Below are 15,919 nucleotides of genomic sequence, written 5' to 3' on the forward strand. Positions count from 1 at the left end.
ATCCATGGTGACATCCCCATGCAGTAAATTAGTTAATAGACAAATAACAAACATAGTTCCAAACCTTTCTGCCAATAACAGAACATTTTCAGCCACCCCCACTCAGATCACTCCCAGACAGTCCAACAATTATTTTTTTTGCCCATTTTAATGGAAATCTATTACAGTAAGGTATTTAATTGTTACCGAGAAATGATTTGTTATTGATATAAAAACAGCTGCATTGGGCCTTTAAGTCTCCATCTTGTTCCCTTGGAGTTTATTATGCTGGGCACAGATACAGCAGGACACACTGGTAATGCTTTTTCCACCACAAGTCTTTAGAAAGGTTCTGTTCCGGCATATATTTGGGTGTTATTAACGATACGGTAGTATATTAAATGTGTAGAGCTTTTTTATAATGATCTTGATTGGGTGCATTCAATGCACTGTGAAGAATAGCATAGCATCTCCTATTCTCTGCAGTGCCAGGATGTTTTTCTCTCTCAATTTCAAAGATTTTTTTTATAGGTTGCTTAGCAACATGTAGAGATTTGAGGTGCTAGTAATTGTGGGTGGAGATGGTGAGTGTATTTCATAATATAGCCTATATACTGTAGTCCATATGGGGATTCCCATTCATTGGCCAGTTAAGGACTAAACACTGTATTCAGTGGGGGAAACCATGTTGGTCAATACAAGCCTTCTAGGATTCTGCTGTATTAGCACATGCCTTTACTCTGCCCTGGATCTCATTTTCTAAACAGACAAGCCTTTGATCCAGGTGATCATCATGCCAATGTGAAATCTATTTATCTCATAATGAACTGCATCAAACCTGATCCTCTCCCCTTTCTTCATTGCATCCCAAATATGATCATGTCAAGTTAATAGTGTACTAAATACAAAATATGGCTATAATAATACCACAGTGAGTACTTGTTGTGATAGTGAAGTGTCCATGATGTTGATATTATTAAAACGGCATCCCCACCTTAAAAAATGAATAATGAGGCCCTTTCAGATCCCAAAGATGCCTAGATTCTTAATCACATGGCCCAGTCAGCTGCATATACTATAGGCTGGCACCTTTGACGCAATACTTTTATTCTAGTATGGCATTGTGTTCTTAGATTCATATGGTGTGTGGTGGTACATTTAACCCCTTAGATACTGTAAATGGTAGGATAAGTAAGTTGAACCTAACCCTAACACTAACCCTAACCACACTGCTAACCTTAAGTCTAACCCTAACCTTAAATGAAGACCAAAAAGCACATTTTTGTTTTCATTCATTTTTATGATAAAGTCAACTTTGACTTTGCGGCTGTGGTAACTAGTGACAACCATAGTAAAGCCAGTGAAGTTATTTGTGGTGGTATTTCTGCCAGACTGCACTTTACTGGACCAAACCATTACTGCGATAAGGTTAAACACCTGCCACATGTGTATGCCATTTGCAAAACATCATATTTCTTAAATGTAAATATGTTTTTGTTACTAGTTGATTAAGATATATAAGATGTTTTCACCTTAGAAAACATCCAGTTGCGCACCCTTCATTGAGATTGAATATTTAATAGCGTCGGCTCCCACATTGTGCACACGGCAGCATCACCCACTGCCTGCAATGGCGTTGTCTATCGGTGTGTAGACCACGGCTTGTGTGTCAAAGTGTCAATAAGGCGACATAATACTGGACTATCGACGTGCTTGAATGGAAATGTCGTATTGGAGGGGATTTATAACGATAGCAGAGTATTTCATGTGAATTTTTACGGGACTATTTTATGTCGCGGTCATTTATCACATGAAGCAATGAACGTAAGTCACTCTTTTGTTTTGTGCTTTGTGAAACATCGAGAGTAGCCTGGTGGAAACAGTTAACTTCTGCTTTTTCTATACATGATAAACAACACTATGCAGTAGGGTTATCGTTTTCCTTTTTCATGGGCTACTGAAATGAAAGAATGTATTATAATATATAGAGTTCATATGGAGCTGACAACCATGCCTGTGTGGGTGATGCGCGTCTATCTGTTCGACGTAGGATAAAGCTCGAGCTGATACAATGTTACACGTTCGAGTTTTATCTTCTGCATCTAGAAGTTTACCATTTATGTCCGACGTTGATAAAATGGCTGGGTGGATGGGATACTGCTTTCCGAAAATGATTCCAGCACGTTTATCTCGTTTATCATAGCAGCAACGGGTGCATTTGCAGAACGTTGCAATTTTGCATTTTTGTTGACCAGCTGATGATGAAAACATTTTGTAAAATTTATCCGATATGTTTTCACTTTGTAACATTTAAAAATGTATCTTTGTTCTCGTGTGTCTTAAGTGTTTTCCACCTGATACCCTACGTAGCCCATGTGTGATTTTTTTTTATTAGCAAATGTGAATTTCACAAACAGGGTGGTATGATGAAATGACATTAATGTAATAGTAATAACACATACAAACACATTTGAAATAAGGGCATTTTATATTGAAATGAAAATTGCGTTGTTCATACTAAATTATATAAACATTATGTAAACACATGGAATCCACAGTGTATTTGGATCGTTTTTATCAATGGATTATATCACAGTTATGTGTGTTGTGTGTAAACAACTCCCCCTTGCACCCTTTCCCAAAAACCGTCTAGCCTGCATTTTTCTGCCTGGCTGTCTTTATGAGCTGAACTGTCCTCCAGTCCTTGTATTAATCGAGATGATCATGCAGAATGCCTCGGGACGGGGCGGTGGTGAGACAGTAAACTACATGGCCTCAGACCTCAGGTTTAGGATGGGCTACTATCCTACACTGAAAAGATTAACATTAGGGACATAATAGAGAGAAGGCATGTCTCTATCACACAAACATAGAATTTATGTTGCAAGGTGCTATAGTTCACATTTATTCATGTATTCAACAATGTTCAAGATGTTTCATGTTTAGTTGAGTCCCTATCTTCAGATGGCCCACATATGATGTCAATCACCCATATTGATCAATGCTTGTTTTAGCTGACACGTGAGTAAGTGAGTATTGATTAGATAAATGGGTCAACTCACTGCTTTCTAAACAGAGGCATCATTACCTTCAGGATGTGTTTTAGTATTGATGGGGATAAATCCATTCAGTTGAATACCGGGATATTGTTTTTGACAATATATCGTATTGTATCGTTTTGACAGTATTGCAATATTTTTTGGGGCACTAGTTGGCTGTACCAAAACTCCAGTCTTTTTCCATCGTAGATTGTTCTCCATCTTCTTTTTAAATAGGGAGCCAATTTGTTTTCAGCACTTTTATTTCCATGACTGATCAAAAAATAGTTTTCTCATGGCTCTCTCTTGTCCCTCTGCAGCAGACATATGGTGATCAATATGTTTGGTCTACGGAATCGCAATAAAATCACAGTATTGAATTGCAATACATATAGAATTGTGAGAATCTCAATACATATCGTATTGGCACCTAAGTATCACGATAATAACGTATCGTAAGGTCCCTGGCAATTCCCAGCCCTAGCTTTTAGAGGGCAAATATATTTTATATTCAGTGCATTTCTTGTGCTAAGAGCTTTTAACAGATAGAGCATCGTCTGTGATTACGTTGCACTTTAAGTTAAGATTCATTCATGCTAGGAATGGTGTTTATGAAATGTTCTAATGCTGGATTGCAATTGATCTCCACCTCATATTGTAGTGTAAAGTATAATTATGACAGTTTGGTTGGTATCTCTTGTATCTAACAGGCATCGCCTTTTCTTTCCCAGGTGTCCATGGCCCCTAATGACGTGTGAAATCAAATCACAGTGATAATCACACAGGCAGGGAGCTCGCTGGATACTACAGTAGTATATGTGAGATGAAGGCCCAGCGATGCTGCTGAGATCCTCTCCGCCTCCTCACCTCTGACGCCATCATGCTGAAGACGGAGGCCTCGGGGGAGAGGAGCAATCTCCGGAGCGCCTCCCCCCACCGCAACGCCTACAGGACGGAGTTCCAGGCCCTAAAGAAGGCCTTCGACCAGCCACCCCGGCAGGACAGCAAGGAGCCCCAGCTCAAGGACACCGAGCGGGTCACCCAGCGCCGGGGACGACAGTATGGTGCCCATGTCAGCCGCATCAAGGACATGTTCATGCAGATGCAGGGCACAGAGAGCTCCGGTACTTCCACCAGGCGGGAAGACCCGTCGCCTCAGAAGATGACCAAGCCCACCAACTTCATCAACAAGGTGGACGGCTCAGTCATCAAGCTCACACAGCACCCTATAGCAGACCAGACCAGCGCAGGGTCAAAGGTCGTAGAGACCAGGAAGCTGTTTGAGCAGCAGTCACGTGACGCGTCCCAGTCGCCTGTCTACTCCTATGGCCGGGAGAAGAGGGGTTCCCATGAGCACCTGGACGACTGGCGAGGGTCGCGCTCCAACAGGGGCAGCACAGACTCCCTGGACTCGCTGTGTTCCAGGACGGAAGCCCAGTCACCCACCGTAAGCCAGCTGAGCGCTGTGTTTGAGAACGTCGACCACCAGGGAGGGGGAGGAGGGGGCCCATTCCGGCGAGGCTATGGAGGCCGGGCACTCTACTCCCCTGATAACTTCCACCGGCACGGCGACCTCAGCGAAGATGACTCGCGCCAATCCCCGGTGCGTGGTGGAGGGTACAGAAACCGCGTGGGGGGCAAACTTCCCATGTCCTCATCCTCAGAAGACCTCCTCAGCCCTAGCCCGCTGTCGGAGACGGTGGAGCTAAAACCCTTCCTGCATGAGGAGGAGCCCCAGGAGAGAGAGGAGACAGCGGGGGAGTTAGGACAGAGGGACAGGGAGAGACATCCTGTAGGGGCCACCACCAATGGAGGGGAAGTGAACGGATCGTATGAGGAGAAGCAGGCAGAGGAAACCGACACCTCCAGAGAGACGTCGGGAGTCTGCACGGACTCAAGGCCCACAAATGATGCCACCGTCGGGGACAAGACTTCCGAGGACACCTATGATACCCCAGCTACCCCAGCCCAGGATGAAGCCCAGGACGAGGCAGAAGCCCGTGGGGAGGAGGTGGAGGTGGAGAAGGCCTCCTCCAGGCCCAGGGTCTCTCCAGAGGACCAGGCAGAAGAGCCCAATGAGGAATACAGTGGGAACGAGAGGGTGATTTTTAACGCGGACGGAGACGCTTGCTACCAAGGCTGGGGGGAGAGCTGTACTGACCCTGAGGATGACCTTTACGGTGATGATGACGTCATCTATGACCCCGGGAATGATCTTACTGAGATCCCTGGTCTACCAGAGGAAGAGAAGGAGGATATCCCTCCGAAGAGGAAACTACGCTTCAGCACCAAACCCATGATGGTAAGTCTGTTTTTTCATGTTGTGGCCTTTGACCTCATCAGTGTTGGGTAATATTTCCGGGTGTAAGGTGCTGGGTCAGTTTCATATTTCCCCCACTAATGCTTAAGGTTAGGATTGATGGAGGAAAATGTGATCCTAGATCTGTTAACATTGAATGTTTTTTGGGTCATATAATTATGATGAGATAATCTGAGTTTAGCCGACACCCTTCATGTCCCAAAATACCATTTATAATACCATCAGTCAGGTGATACCATTAGTCAGGTGATACCATCAGTCAGGTAATACCATCAGTCAGGTGATACAATTAGTCAGGTGATACCATTAGTCAGGTGATACCATTAGTCAGGTGATACCATCAGTCAGGTAATACCATTAGTCAGGTGATACAATTAGTCAGGTGATACCATTAGTCAAGTGATACAATTAGTCAGGTGATACCATTAGTCAGGTGATACCATTAGTCAGGTGATACAATTAGTCAGGTGATACCATTAGTCAGGTGATACCATCAGTCAGGTAATACCATTAGTCAGGTGATACCATTAGTCAGGTGATACCATTAGTCAGGTGATACCATTAGTCAGGTGATACCATTAGTCAGGTGATACCATTAGTCAGGTGATACCATTAGTCAGGTGATACCATTAGTCAGGTAATACCATTAGTCAGGTGATACCATTAGTCAGGTGATACCATTAGTCAGGTGATACCATCAGTCAGGTGATACCATTAGTCAGGTGATACCATTAGTCAGGTGATACCATTAGTCAGGTAATACCATTAGTCAGGTGATACCATTAGTCAGGTGATACCATTAGTCAGGTGATACCATCAGTCAGGTGATACCATTAGTCAGGTGATACAATTAGTCAGGTGATACCATTAGTCAGGTAATACCATTAGTCAGGTGATACCATTAGTCAGGTGATACCATCAGTCAGGTAATACCATTAGTCAGGTGATACCATTAGTCAGGTGATACCATTAGTCAGGTGATACCATTAGTCAGGTGATACCATCAGTCAGGTGATACCATTAGTCAGGTGATACCATTAGTCAGGTGATACCATCAGTCAGGTGATACCATTAGTCAGGTGATACAATTAGTCAGGTGATACCATTAGTCAGGTAATACCATTAGTCAGGTGATACCATTAGTCAGGTGATACCATTAGTCAGGTAATATCATTAGTCAGGTGATACCATCAGTCAGGTGATACCATTAGTCAGGTGATACCATTAGTCAGGTAATACCATTAGTCAGGTAATACCATCAGTCAGGTGATACCATTAGTCAGGTGATACCATCAGTCAGGTGATACCATTAGTCAGGTGATACCATTAGTCAGGTGATACCATCAGTCAGGTGATACCATTAGTCAGGTGATACAATTAGTCAGGTGATACCATTAGTCAGGTAATACCATTAGTCAGGTGATACCATTAGTCAGGTGATACCATTAGTCAGGTGATACCATTAGTCAGGTAATACCATTAGTCAGGTGATACCATTAGTCAGGTGATACCATTAGTCAGGTGATACCATTAGTCAGGTGATACCATCAGTCAGGTAATACCATTAGTCAGGTAATACCATTAGTCAGGTGATACCATCAGTCAGGTGATACCATCAGTCAGGTGATACCATTAGTCAGGTGATACCATTAGTCAGGTAATACCATCAGTCAGGTAATACCATTAGTCAGGTGATACCATTAGTCAGGTGATACCATTAGTCAGGTGATACCATTAGTCAGGTGATACCATTAGTCAGGTGATACCATTAGTCAGGTAATACCATCAGTCAGGTGATACCATTAGTCAGGTGATACCATTAGTCAGGTGATACCATTAGTCAGGTAATACCATTAGTCAGGTGATACCATTAGTCAGGTGATACCATTAGTCAGGTGATACCATTAGTCAGGTAATACCATCAGTCAGGTGATACCATTAGTCAGGTGATACCATTAGTCAGGTGATACCATTAGTCAGGTAATACCATCAGTCAGGTGATACCATTAGTCAGGTGATACAATTAGTCAGGTAATACCATTAGTCAGGTGATACCATTAGTCAGGTGATACCATTAGTCAGGTGATACCATTAGTCAGGTAATACCATTAGTCAGGTGATACCATTAGTCAGGTGATACCATTAGTCAGGTAATACCATTAGTCAGGTAATATCATTAGTCAGGTGATACCATTAGTCAGGTGATACCATTAGTCAGGTGATACCATTAGTCAGGTAATACCATTAGTCAGGTAATACCATTAGTCAGGTGATACCATTAGTCAGGTGATACCATTAGTCAGGTAATACCATTAGTCAGGTGATACCATTAGTCAGGTGATACCATTAGTCAGGTGATACCATTAGTCAGGTAATACCATTAGTCAGGTGATACCATTAGTCAGGTGATACCATTAGTCAGGTAATACCATTAGTCAGGTAATATCATTAGTCAGGTGATACCATCAGTCAGGTGATACCATTAGTCAGGTGATACCATTAGTCAGGTAATACCATTAGTCAGGTGATACCATTAGTCAGGTGATACCATTAGTCAGGTGATACCATTAGTCAGGTGATACAATTAGTCAGGTAATACCATTAGTCAGGTAATACCATTAGTCAGGTGATACCATTAGTCAGGTGATACCATTAGTCAGGTAATACCATTAGTCAGGTAACTTGTATTTGGAGATTTGAAAATAGAACACTCCTCAACCTACAGTACCAACAGTAGCTATGCCTCTCTGATGAAGATGATGATGATGATGAGCAGTAGAGCGTAGCAGCCATAGACTTATTTAACTATCTAGACAAAGCCTGGGGGTCTGGTAGCAATGTGGTATTCGAGGTCACACTGCTGCCTTCTGGGTAATGTGTGCATGAAAAGCTAACCGTATATTCGTCATCATTCTGGCTCAGCGCCCAGTCGGTCTTCACACCGGCAGACACCTTGATGTGTTTTAACCTCCATTCCATCAGTCAGTCAGTTCATCAATGTTCTTGGTATTATTCACTAGCCACAAAACGGAAGCAAAGTGGCTGAAGTGGGCAGGGGCTTGTTTTGGGTTTTAGGTTGCAAATGTTTTGCTACGGTTTGCACTAATGAATACGACCCAGGTCTCCAAGTGGGAAATGGTGTGGATTGATTGGGTAACATTGTGAGCTGTGCATTAGACGTGTGTATCCTGCTGAGTCATGTTAAGTACATTTCTGAGAATATGAAACAGGACAAGGAATTACGTTGATGTAGATTTTTAGAATATGTTTTCATCACATTTATCCATAGCAGGTCAGATGAATTCAGCAAATTTATTCAGAATATATAAAACTTCATGTTATTACAGTTCTTTTTTCAAAGGATTACATCCAGTTTATAATGGGTGCGTCTCGATTCAAATTCCTCCAGTTGGTTTATTTCCTTGTTCTTGAAGATCTGTTGACTCTCTGCAAAAACAATGACTTCCCTGTCTGTGTTATTGCTACTGATATGAACAATAACACTGATCAAGAACTGTGTGTGTGTGTGTGTGTGTGTGTGTGTGTGTGTGTGTGTGTGTGTGTGTGTGTGTGTGTGTGTGTGTGTGTGTGTGTGTAAAGGGAGTGTGTATCAAGATCAGAGGCTAGCTAAGACAAACATTCCACAGGTTGGGGATCGATCCTATTAACATGCTGTAACGGAGTAGAACAATTACCCCAGTTATATGTGATGTTGGACCGCTAATCTTACACACACACACACAGGAGCAGCCGGAACACACACTAATGGAGGCACATAAACGCACACACCAGCACACACACATATATACACACGTGTGTGCTGTGGCTTTTCCCTTACCGAAGAGGATAGGATCAGCGAGGTTTACTTTTCTGTACAGTATGAAGTATATCATATTCTTTGAATTCCATTATCAGATCACATCCCCACACTACGCAAAAATGTTATTCTCAGATAAGCCAGCTAATTGTAAACGTGATACTGTATATAGGTCTGCCAGCCGTGCTGCCCAATGTATAATAATGATGCAAATAAACCATAACCAGCCATCACAATATGAAACATTGACTGCTTTTAAATCATGAATATTGGGTTATGTCACGCCCTGATCATAGAGAGCCCATGGTTCTCTATGGTGTAGTAGGTCAGGGCGTAACTAGGGGGTGTTCTAGTTCAATATTTCTATGTTGGTGTTTTGTATGGTTCCCAATTAGAGGCAGCTGGTAATCGTTGCCTCTAATTGGGGATCATATTTAGGTAGCCGTTTTTCCCACCTGTGTTTGTGGGATATTGTTTGTGTTGGTGTTTGTGTCACCACGTAGTCGCGTTGTGTTGCTTGGTTATTGTTAAAAAAGTTTCACTTTAAATAAATATGTGGAACTCAACAAACGCTGCACCTTGGTCCGTCTCTTACAACAACCGTGACAGAATATCCCACCACACAAGGACCAAGCAGCGTGTTCATGAGGGAAAGGAGTTTTGGACATGGGAGGAGATCATGGGAGGACACAAGACCCTTCCTTGGCGGGAGTCGCAGAGGATGCAGGAAGGACAGCGACGACGCCGGGGACCGCGACCACAGAAACACCAAGATTTTTTTGGGGGGGGGCACATGCTCCTACTGCTCCTATTAATATACAATATAAGAACTCAAAACATTTCCAAAGAGGTTATTGTTCCAAGACAGTGTGTGATACAATAATAGAAAATACAAAAACTACACATTGTGGAACATTCAAATTGAGTTTTGAGACTCTAAAATCAATCATGGTCAAACGTGTGTGTGTTGAGTTGAAATGTTAAGCAGCTCCAGACATCTGTTCTCCCAGAGAAGGTATTACCTCTTGCTCTTTAATCATATATAATATTAAACCAAGGCAGTGTTTCTTTCTCCTTCTCTCTCTTTCCCCTCTCCTTCTCTCTCTCACCCCTCTCTCTCTTCCCCCTCTCTCTCTTCCCTCTCTCTCTCTCCCTCTCTCTCCCCTCTCCTTCTCTCTCTCACCCCTCTCTCTCTTCCCCCTCTCTCTCTTCCCTCTCCTCTCTCTCTCTCCCCTCTCCTTCTCTCTCTTCCCCCTCTCTCTCTTCCCCCTCTCTCTCTTCCCTCTCCTCTCCCTCTCTCTCCCCTCTCCTTCTCTCTCTTCCCCTCTCTCTCTTCCCCCTCTCTCTCTTCCCCTCTCTCTCTTCCCTCTCCTCTCCCTCTCTCTTCCCTCTCCTCTCCATCTCTCTCTCTCATCTCCTTTTCTCTCTCTCCCATCTCCTTTTCTCTCTCCCCCCTCTTCTTCTCTCTCTCTCCCCTCTCCTTCTCTCGCTCAACTCGGCACACAGCGAACAAACAGTGTTCTGTCTTTTGTTCAGGCTCATGAAAGAGAACAAGATATTTCTCCCTGAGCTTGGCCCTTCACTGGGGCTGACCACGCAGGAGACCCGCTTGACCCCGAGGCAGGCAAACTTACAATGAAGAACATTGAAAAGAATAGATGAAGTCAGTTAATCTTACTTTAAAAAATATATCCTTCTTGTAATATGTCTTGATCTCTCTCAAAGTGGATAAATCTATCTTGACATCCCGTTTCTAAACATTAAAGGGACAATCTGCAGTTGCTACATTCATTTTTGGAGTTATAAATGAATTATATTTACCTATTGATTCTTGAAGAATTTAACTTATGAATAACTCATGAGCTTAAAGTACTACTTAATATTGGTATTTTATTAGGATCCCCATTAGATGTTGTGAAAGCAGCAGCTATTCTTCCTGGGGTCCACACAAAACATGTCATACCCCATCAGAACCCAAAATGTTTACGCCAATGTTTGTAAACAAAGTAAATGTAAACAAGCACTATATAGACTATAAACATGGTTAAAACTATAATCTTGATATAATGGATGGTCAGTCCTTTCATTCACTTTCAGTCCTTTTCATGTCTAATCGTTTGAGAGTGGTTACATTTCTCGTGCTCCAGTCCTCAGCTTTTCTGTTGTTTCAACCTCTGATTCCCGCTTTAATAGATCTGAAAATCAATTTGGAGGCTGCTGGCGGCTTGGGGAAATCTGGTACGTAAGCTTGTGGCGGCTGGCGATATAAAAACACACTTTGTCTATTCCTTTCTGCATTGATGCACACAGATGCAGAAATATCTATTTATGCCGGTATACTGCTCTATACAAACAGAATGCTTGTTTAACTAATTGATTTTTATTGTATATATCTAGGCACCAGATGAGATGTTTTCCCCTCCCGACTTACGATCTCCATACACCCATTTATCTGTCAGTGTGTGGAGGGACATTGCTTGGCTCTTTTCCTGGAGGGTCTGGGTCTGACACATAGGACATCAGTCTTACTGGTCATTACAGCCACTCAGCTTATCCTTGGCATCATGGCCTCCTCAGCTAGTCATTGTCTGCATCCAAAAAGTCAGCCTTTTGCCTACTTAGTGCACTACTTATGACCAGGGCCCATTGGGCTTTGGTCAAAAGTAGTGCACTATAAAGAGAATAGGGTGCCAGTAGTGCACTATAATGTGAATAGGGTGCCATTTAGGGCGGAGACATGGCCAGGCTACGTCACATCTCAAGACTCTGCTGTGCTGGTGTGTTACTGTGCAGCTCCCTCTGTAGCTACCAGGTTCTACAGTCACAGTTCATATCATATAGGATTAGAATGGTCAATACAGAACATGAAAAATGGGATGCTTTAGGATTCTTTGATCTATATAGCTCACCCTTAATCCACCCTTAATCATTCTGGGGAATAGCAGAATACGTACACAGAGAACTACAGTACTGTGTGCCTTTGCACCAAGGACTTTTCAACATTACCCTTAGCAACTAACTGTCTGTTCTAATTGAATGGTCATTTACTCTTGTTCAGGATACTGGTAATCCAAACAGGGGCCTCTACCACCTCTTTCTGAGATTCTCTTCCTGTCACTGTCCCCTCTCCTCTTTATTGCATTTAGTAAATACTGGCTCTTGTGACAGATTCCTTGCCTGAGACCTAGAAACTTATGTTAGATCTCCAAGCTATCACAGAGGCTTTAGCTCAGTGGGCTACCACAGTCATGTGGTCTGACGGAGACTCTGGTTCAACCCCAGTGGGTCACACCTACTGTTGTGCGGGACACATAGTCCCTCGCTTTCTCTGATTCCTTCCCTCTCCTCCTCTCTTCCTCCACTTGAATGGCGTTTATAGCAGCTGTAATGAAACGTTTGTGTCTAATATTGAAAAGTCGTTTTTGCCTCAGCTGTGACATGTTGATTTTCTAATGGAATGAAGCACATGTGAAGGACTGACTGGTTGGCAGAGGCACTAGTGAATCAACATTGAAGTGATTGTGTAATTGTATCCTCTCTGTGCTGCACTTACATCAAATAGGCTAGCGTTTAGTCCGTTAGGGTTTTTGCTCACCGTTTAGCCTACTGTACTCAATCAGTTACATGCTGAGTAGTGAAGAATGTAGCTCTGAAGAACCAAAGGCATATTAAATCAATGTGGAGAGGAGTAGGTCTATTCTGAGAGGGGCTGAATTTATTGACCAGTCAGCGTTACGGAGAGTATGGACAGTTTTATGTTGTACTCTACCTTTGTTTTCATTTGACTCTGATAAAGGGTTGGGATTGTCTATTTAGGGTGTTAGTGTGCGTTCCTCTACAAATGAATCCAACCACCTCAAACCAAATATGTTTTCTATCTCTCTCTCTCTCTACATGATTTGACAGTCCATGAAATAACATCATCATCTGAAAATGTCACCTTTGGTAAATCTAATGTTAACCCCTGCAATTGGCAGTTACAGTCTTGTTCCATCGCTGCAACTCCCGTACAGACTCAGGAGAGGCAAAGGTCGAGAGCTGTGCGTCCTCCGTAACACAACCCAGCCAAGCCACACTGCTCACATAACCCAGAAGGTAGACACACCAATGTGTCAGAAGGGACACCACACACCTGGCGACCATGTCAGCATGCATTGCACCTGACCCGCCACAAGAGTCACTAGAGCGTGATGGCACAGGAACAACCCTGCCGCCCAAACCCTCCCCTAACCTGGACGATGCTGGGCCAATTGTGGGTCTCCCGGGCACAGACAGCTGCGACAGAGTCTGGACTTGAACTAGGATCTCTAGTGGCACAACTAGCACTGTGATGCAGTGCCTTAGACCACTGTGCCACTCGGGAGGCACCCTCACGGGAGGCACCCTCACTGTAGCCTTTCAACAGGATTAGGTCCTTTAGGCTGGCTACAGATCTGTTTGTACTTGAGCCAACAATGCAGACTATCAAAGGTAGTCAGAGGATTAATTGTCTAAAGCACATCTGGACAAGGCTATAGCATAGGGGCTAAAGAGCCTCCGGAAGAGGCTGATATTCACTTGGACAGAGAGACAGAGGATTTGGTTCATATACAGTTGAGAGGTTGTTTTCCCTTCTAAATATTCAGAGAGATTTTGGTGATATTCTTGTGTAAACAAAACCATCGCATACAGGTCTATGACAATGTCTCTCTCTCCCTCTCTCTCTTTCTCCATCCCCACCCTCCCTCTGACTGAACTCAGTGAAGCAGTGTGACTCCCTCCCGTCAGACTGAACAATCTGTAATCTGTGTTGGGCTGTAATGAGACTGAATATGTAATCTGTGTTGGGCTGTAATGAGACTGAACATGTAATCTGTGTTGGGCTGTAATGAGACTGAATATGTAATCTGTGTTGGGCTGTAATGAGACTGAATATGTAATCTGTGTTGGGCTGTAATGAGACTGAACATGTAATCTGTGTTGGGCTGTAATGAGACTGAACATGTAATCTGTGTTGGGCTGTAATGAGACCGACCATGTAATCTGTGTTGGTCTGTAATGAGACTGAATATGTAATCTGTGTTGGTCTGTAATGAGACTGAACATGTAATCTGTGTTGGGCTGTAATGAGACTGAATATGTAATCTGTGTTGGTCTGTAATGAGACTGAATATGTAATCTGTGTTGGTCTGTAATGAGACTGAATATGTAATCTGTGTTGGTCTGTAATGTGACTAAACATGTAATCTGTGTTGGTCTGTAATGAGACTAAACATGTAATCTGTGTTGGTCTGTAATGAGACTAAACATGTAATCTGTGTTGGTCTGTAATGAGACTAAACATGTAATCTGTGTTGGTCAGTAATGAGACTGAACTTGTAATATGTGTTGGTCTGTTATGAGGTTGAACATGTAATCTGTGTTGGTCTGTAATGAGGCTGAACATGTAATCTGTGTTGGGCTGTAATGAGACTGAACATGTAATCTGTGTTGGTCTGTAATGAGGCTGAACATGTAATCTGTGTTGGTCTGTAATGAGGCTGAACATGTAATCTGTGTTGGTCTGTGATGAGGCTGAACATGTAATCTGTGTTGGTCTGTAATGAGGCTGAATTTGTAATCTGTGTTGGTCTGTAATGTAATCTGTATTTTTCCACATTTTGTTACGTTACAGCATTTTAAAATTGATTAAATTAACAAATGATCCTCAGCAATCTACACACAATACCCCATAATGACAATGTAAAAACAGATTTTTAGAAAGTTTAGCAAATGTATAAAATATTTTAAACAGAAAGACCTTATTTGCATAACTATTCAGACCCTTTGCTATGAGACTTGAAATTGAGCTCAGATGCATCGTGTTTCCATTGATCGTCCTTGAGATATTTCTACAATTTGACTGGAGTCCACCTGTGGTAAATGAAATTGATTGGACATGATTTGGAAAGGCACACACCTGTCTATAAGGTCCCACAGTTGACAATGCATGTCAGAGCAAAAACCAAGCCATGAGATCGAAGGAATTGTCCGTAGAGCGCTGAAACAGGATTGTGTCGAGGCACAGAAGGGTAACAAAAAATGTTTTGCAGCATTGAAGGTGAACACAGTGGCCTCCATCATGCTTAAATGGAAGAAGCTTGGAACCACCAAACTGAGCAATCAGGGGAGAAGGGCCTTGGTCAGGGAGGTGACCAAGAACCCGATGGTCACTCTAAATGGGGTCTAGAGTTCCTCTGTGGAGATGGGAGAACCTTCCAGAAAGGTCCAACTCTGCAGCACTCCACCAATCAGGCCTTTATGGTAGAGTGGCCAGACGGAAGGCACTCCTCAGTAAAGGCACATAACAGCCCGCTTGGAGTTTGTCAAAATGCACCTAAAGACTCAGACCATGAGAAACAAGATTCTTTCGTATAATGAAACCAAGATTGAACTCTTTGGCCTTAATGCCAAGCGTCACGTCTGGAGGAAACCTGGCACCATCCCTACAGTGAAGCAGGGTGTTGGCAGAATCTTGCAGTGGGGATGTTTTTCAGTGGCAAGGACGGGGAGACTCGTCAGGATCGAGGCAAAGATGAACAGGTCAAAGTACAGAGAGATCCTTGATGAAAACCTGCTCCAGAGTGCTCAGGACCTCAGACTGGGGCGAAGGTTCACCTTCCAACAGGACAACAACCCTAAGCACACAGTCAAGACAATGCAAGAGTGGCTTCGGGACAAGTCTCTGAATTTCTTTGAGTGGCCCAGCCAGAGCCCAGACTTAAACCTGATTGATCATCTCTGGAG

At 43.1% G+C, this 15,919-nt stretch overlaps 1 protein-coding gene across 5 annotated transcripts in view; it reads left to right on the forward strand.

Moving 5' to 3' along the window:
* Positions 1-1,568: 1,568 nt before the first annotated feature.
* The window catches only part of LOC106570463 (neurabin-1), a 140,803-nt gene continuing 126,452 nt past the window's right edge, over positions 1,569-15,919 (forward strand). For all 5 annotated transcript variants that reach the window (XM_014142825.2, XM_014142829.2, XM_014142830.2 and 2 more), the window contains exons 1-2: positions 1,569-1,803; positions 3,749-5,319. In XM_014142825.2, the coding sequence (XP_013998300.2) occupies positions 3,898-5,319 (1,422 nt within the window). In that variant the 5' untranslated portion in view covers positions 1,569-1,803; positions 3,749-3,897. The remainder of the gene's footprint in view (positions 1,804-3,748; positions 5,320-15,919) is intronic.

The sequence above is a fragment of the Salmo salar genome, chromosome ssa14, assembly GCF_905237065.1.
Source record: "Salmo salar chromosome ssa14, Ssal_v3.1, whole genome shotgun sequence".
NCBI classification, from domain to species: Eukaryota; Metazoa; Chordata; class Actinopteri; order Salmoniformes; family Salmonidae; genus Salmo; species Salmo salar.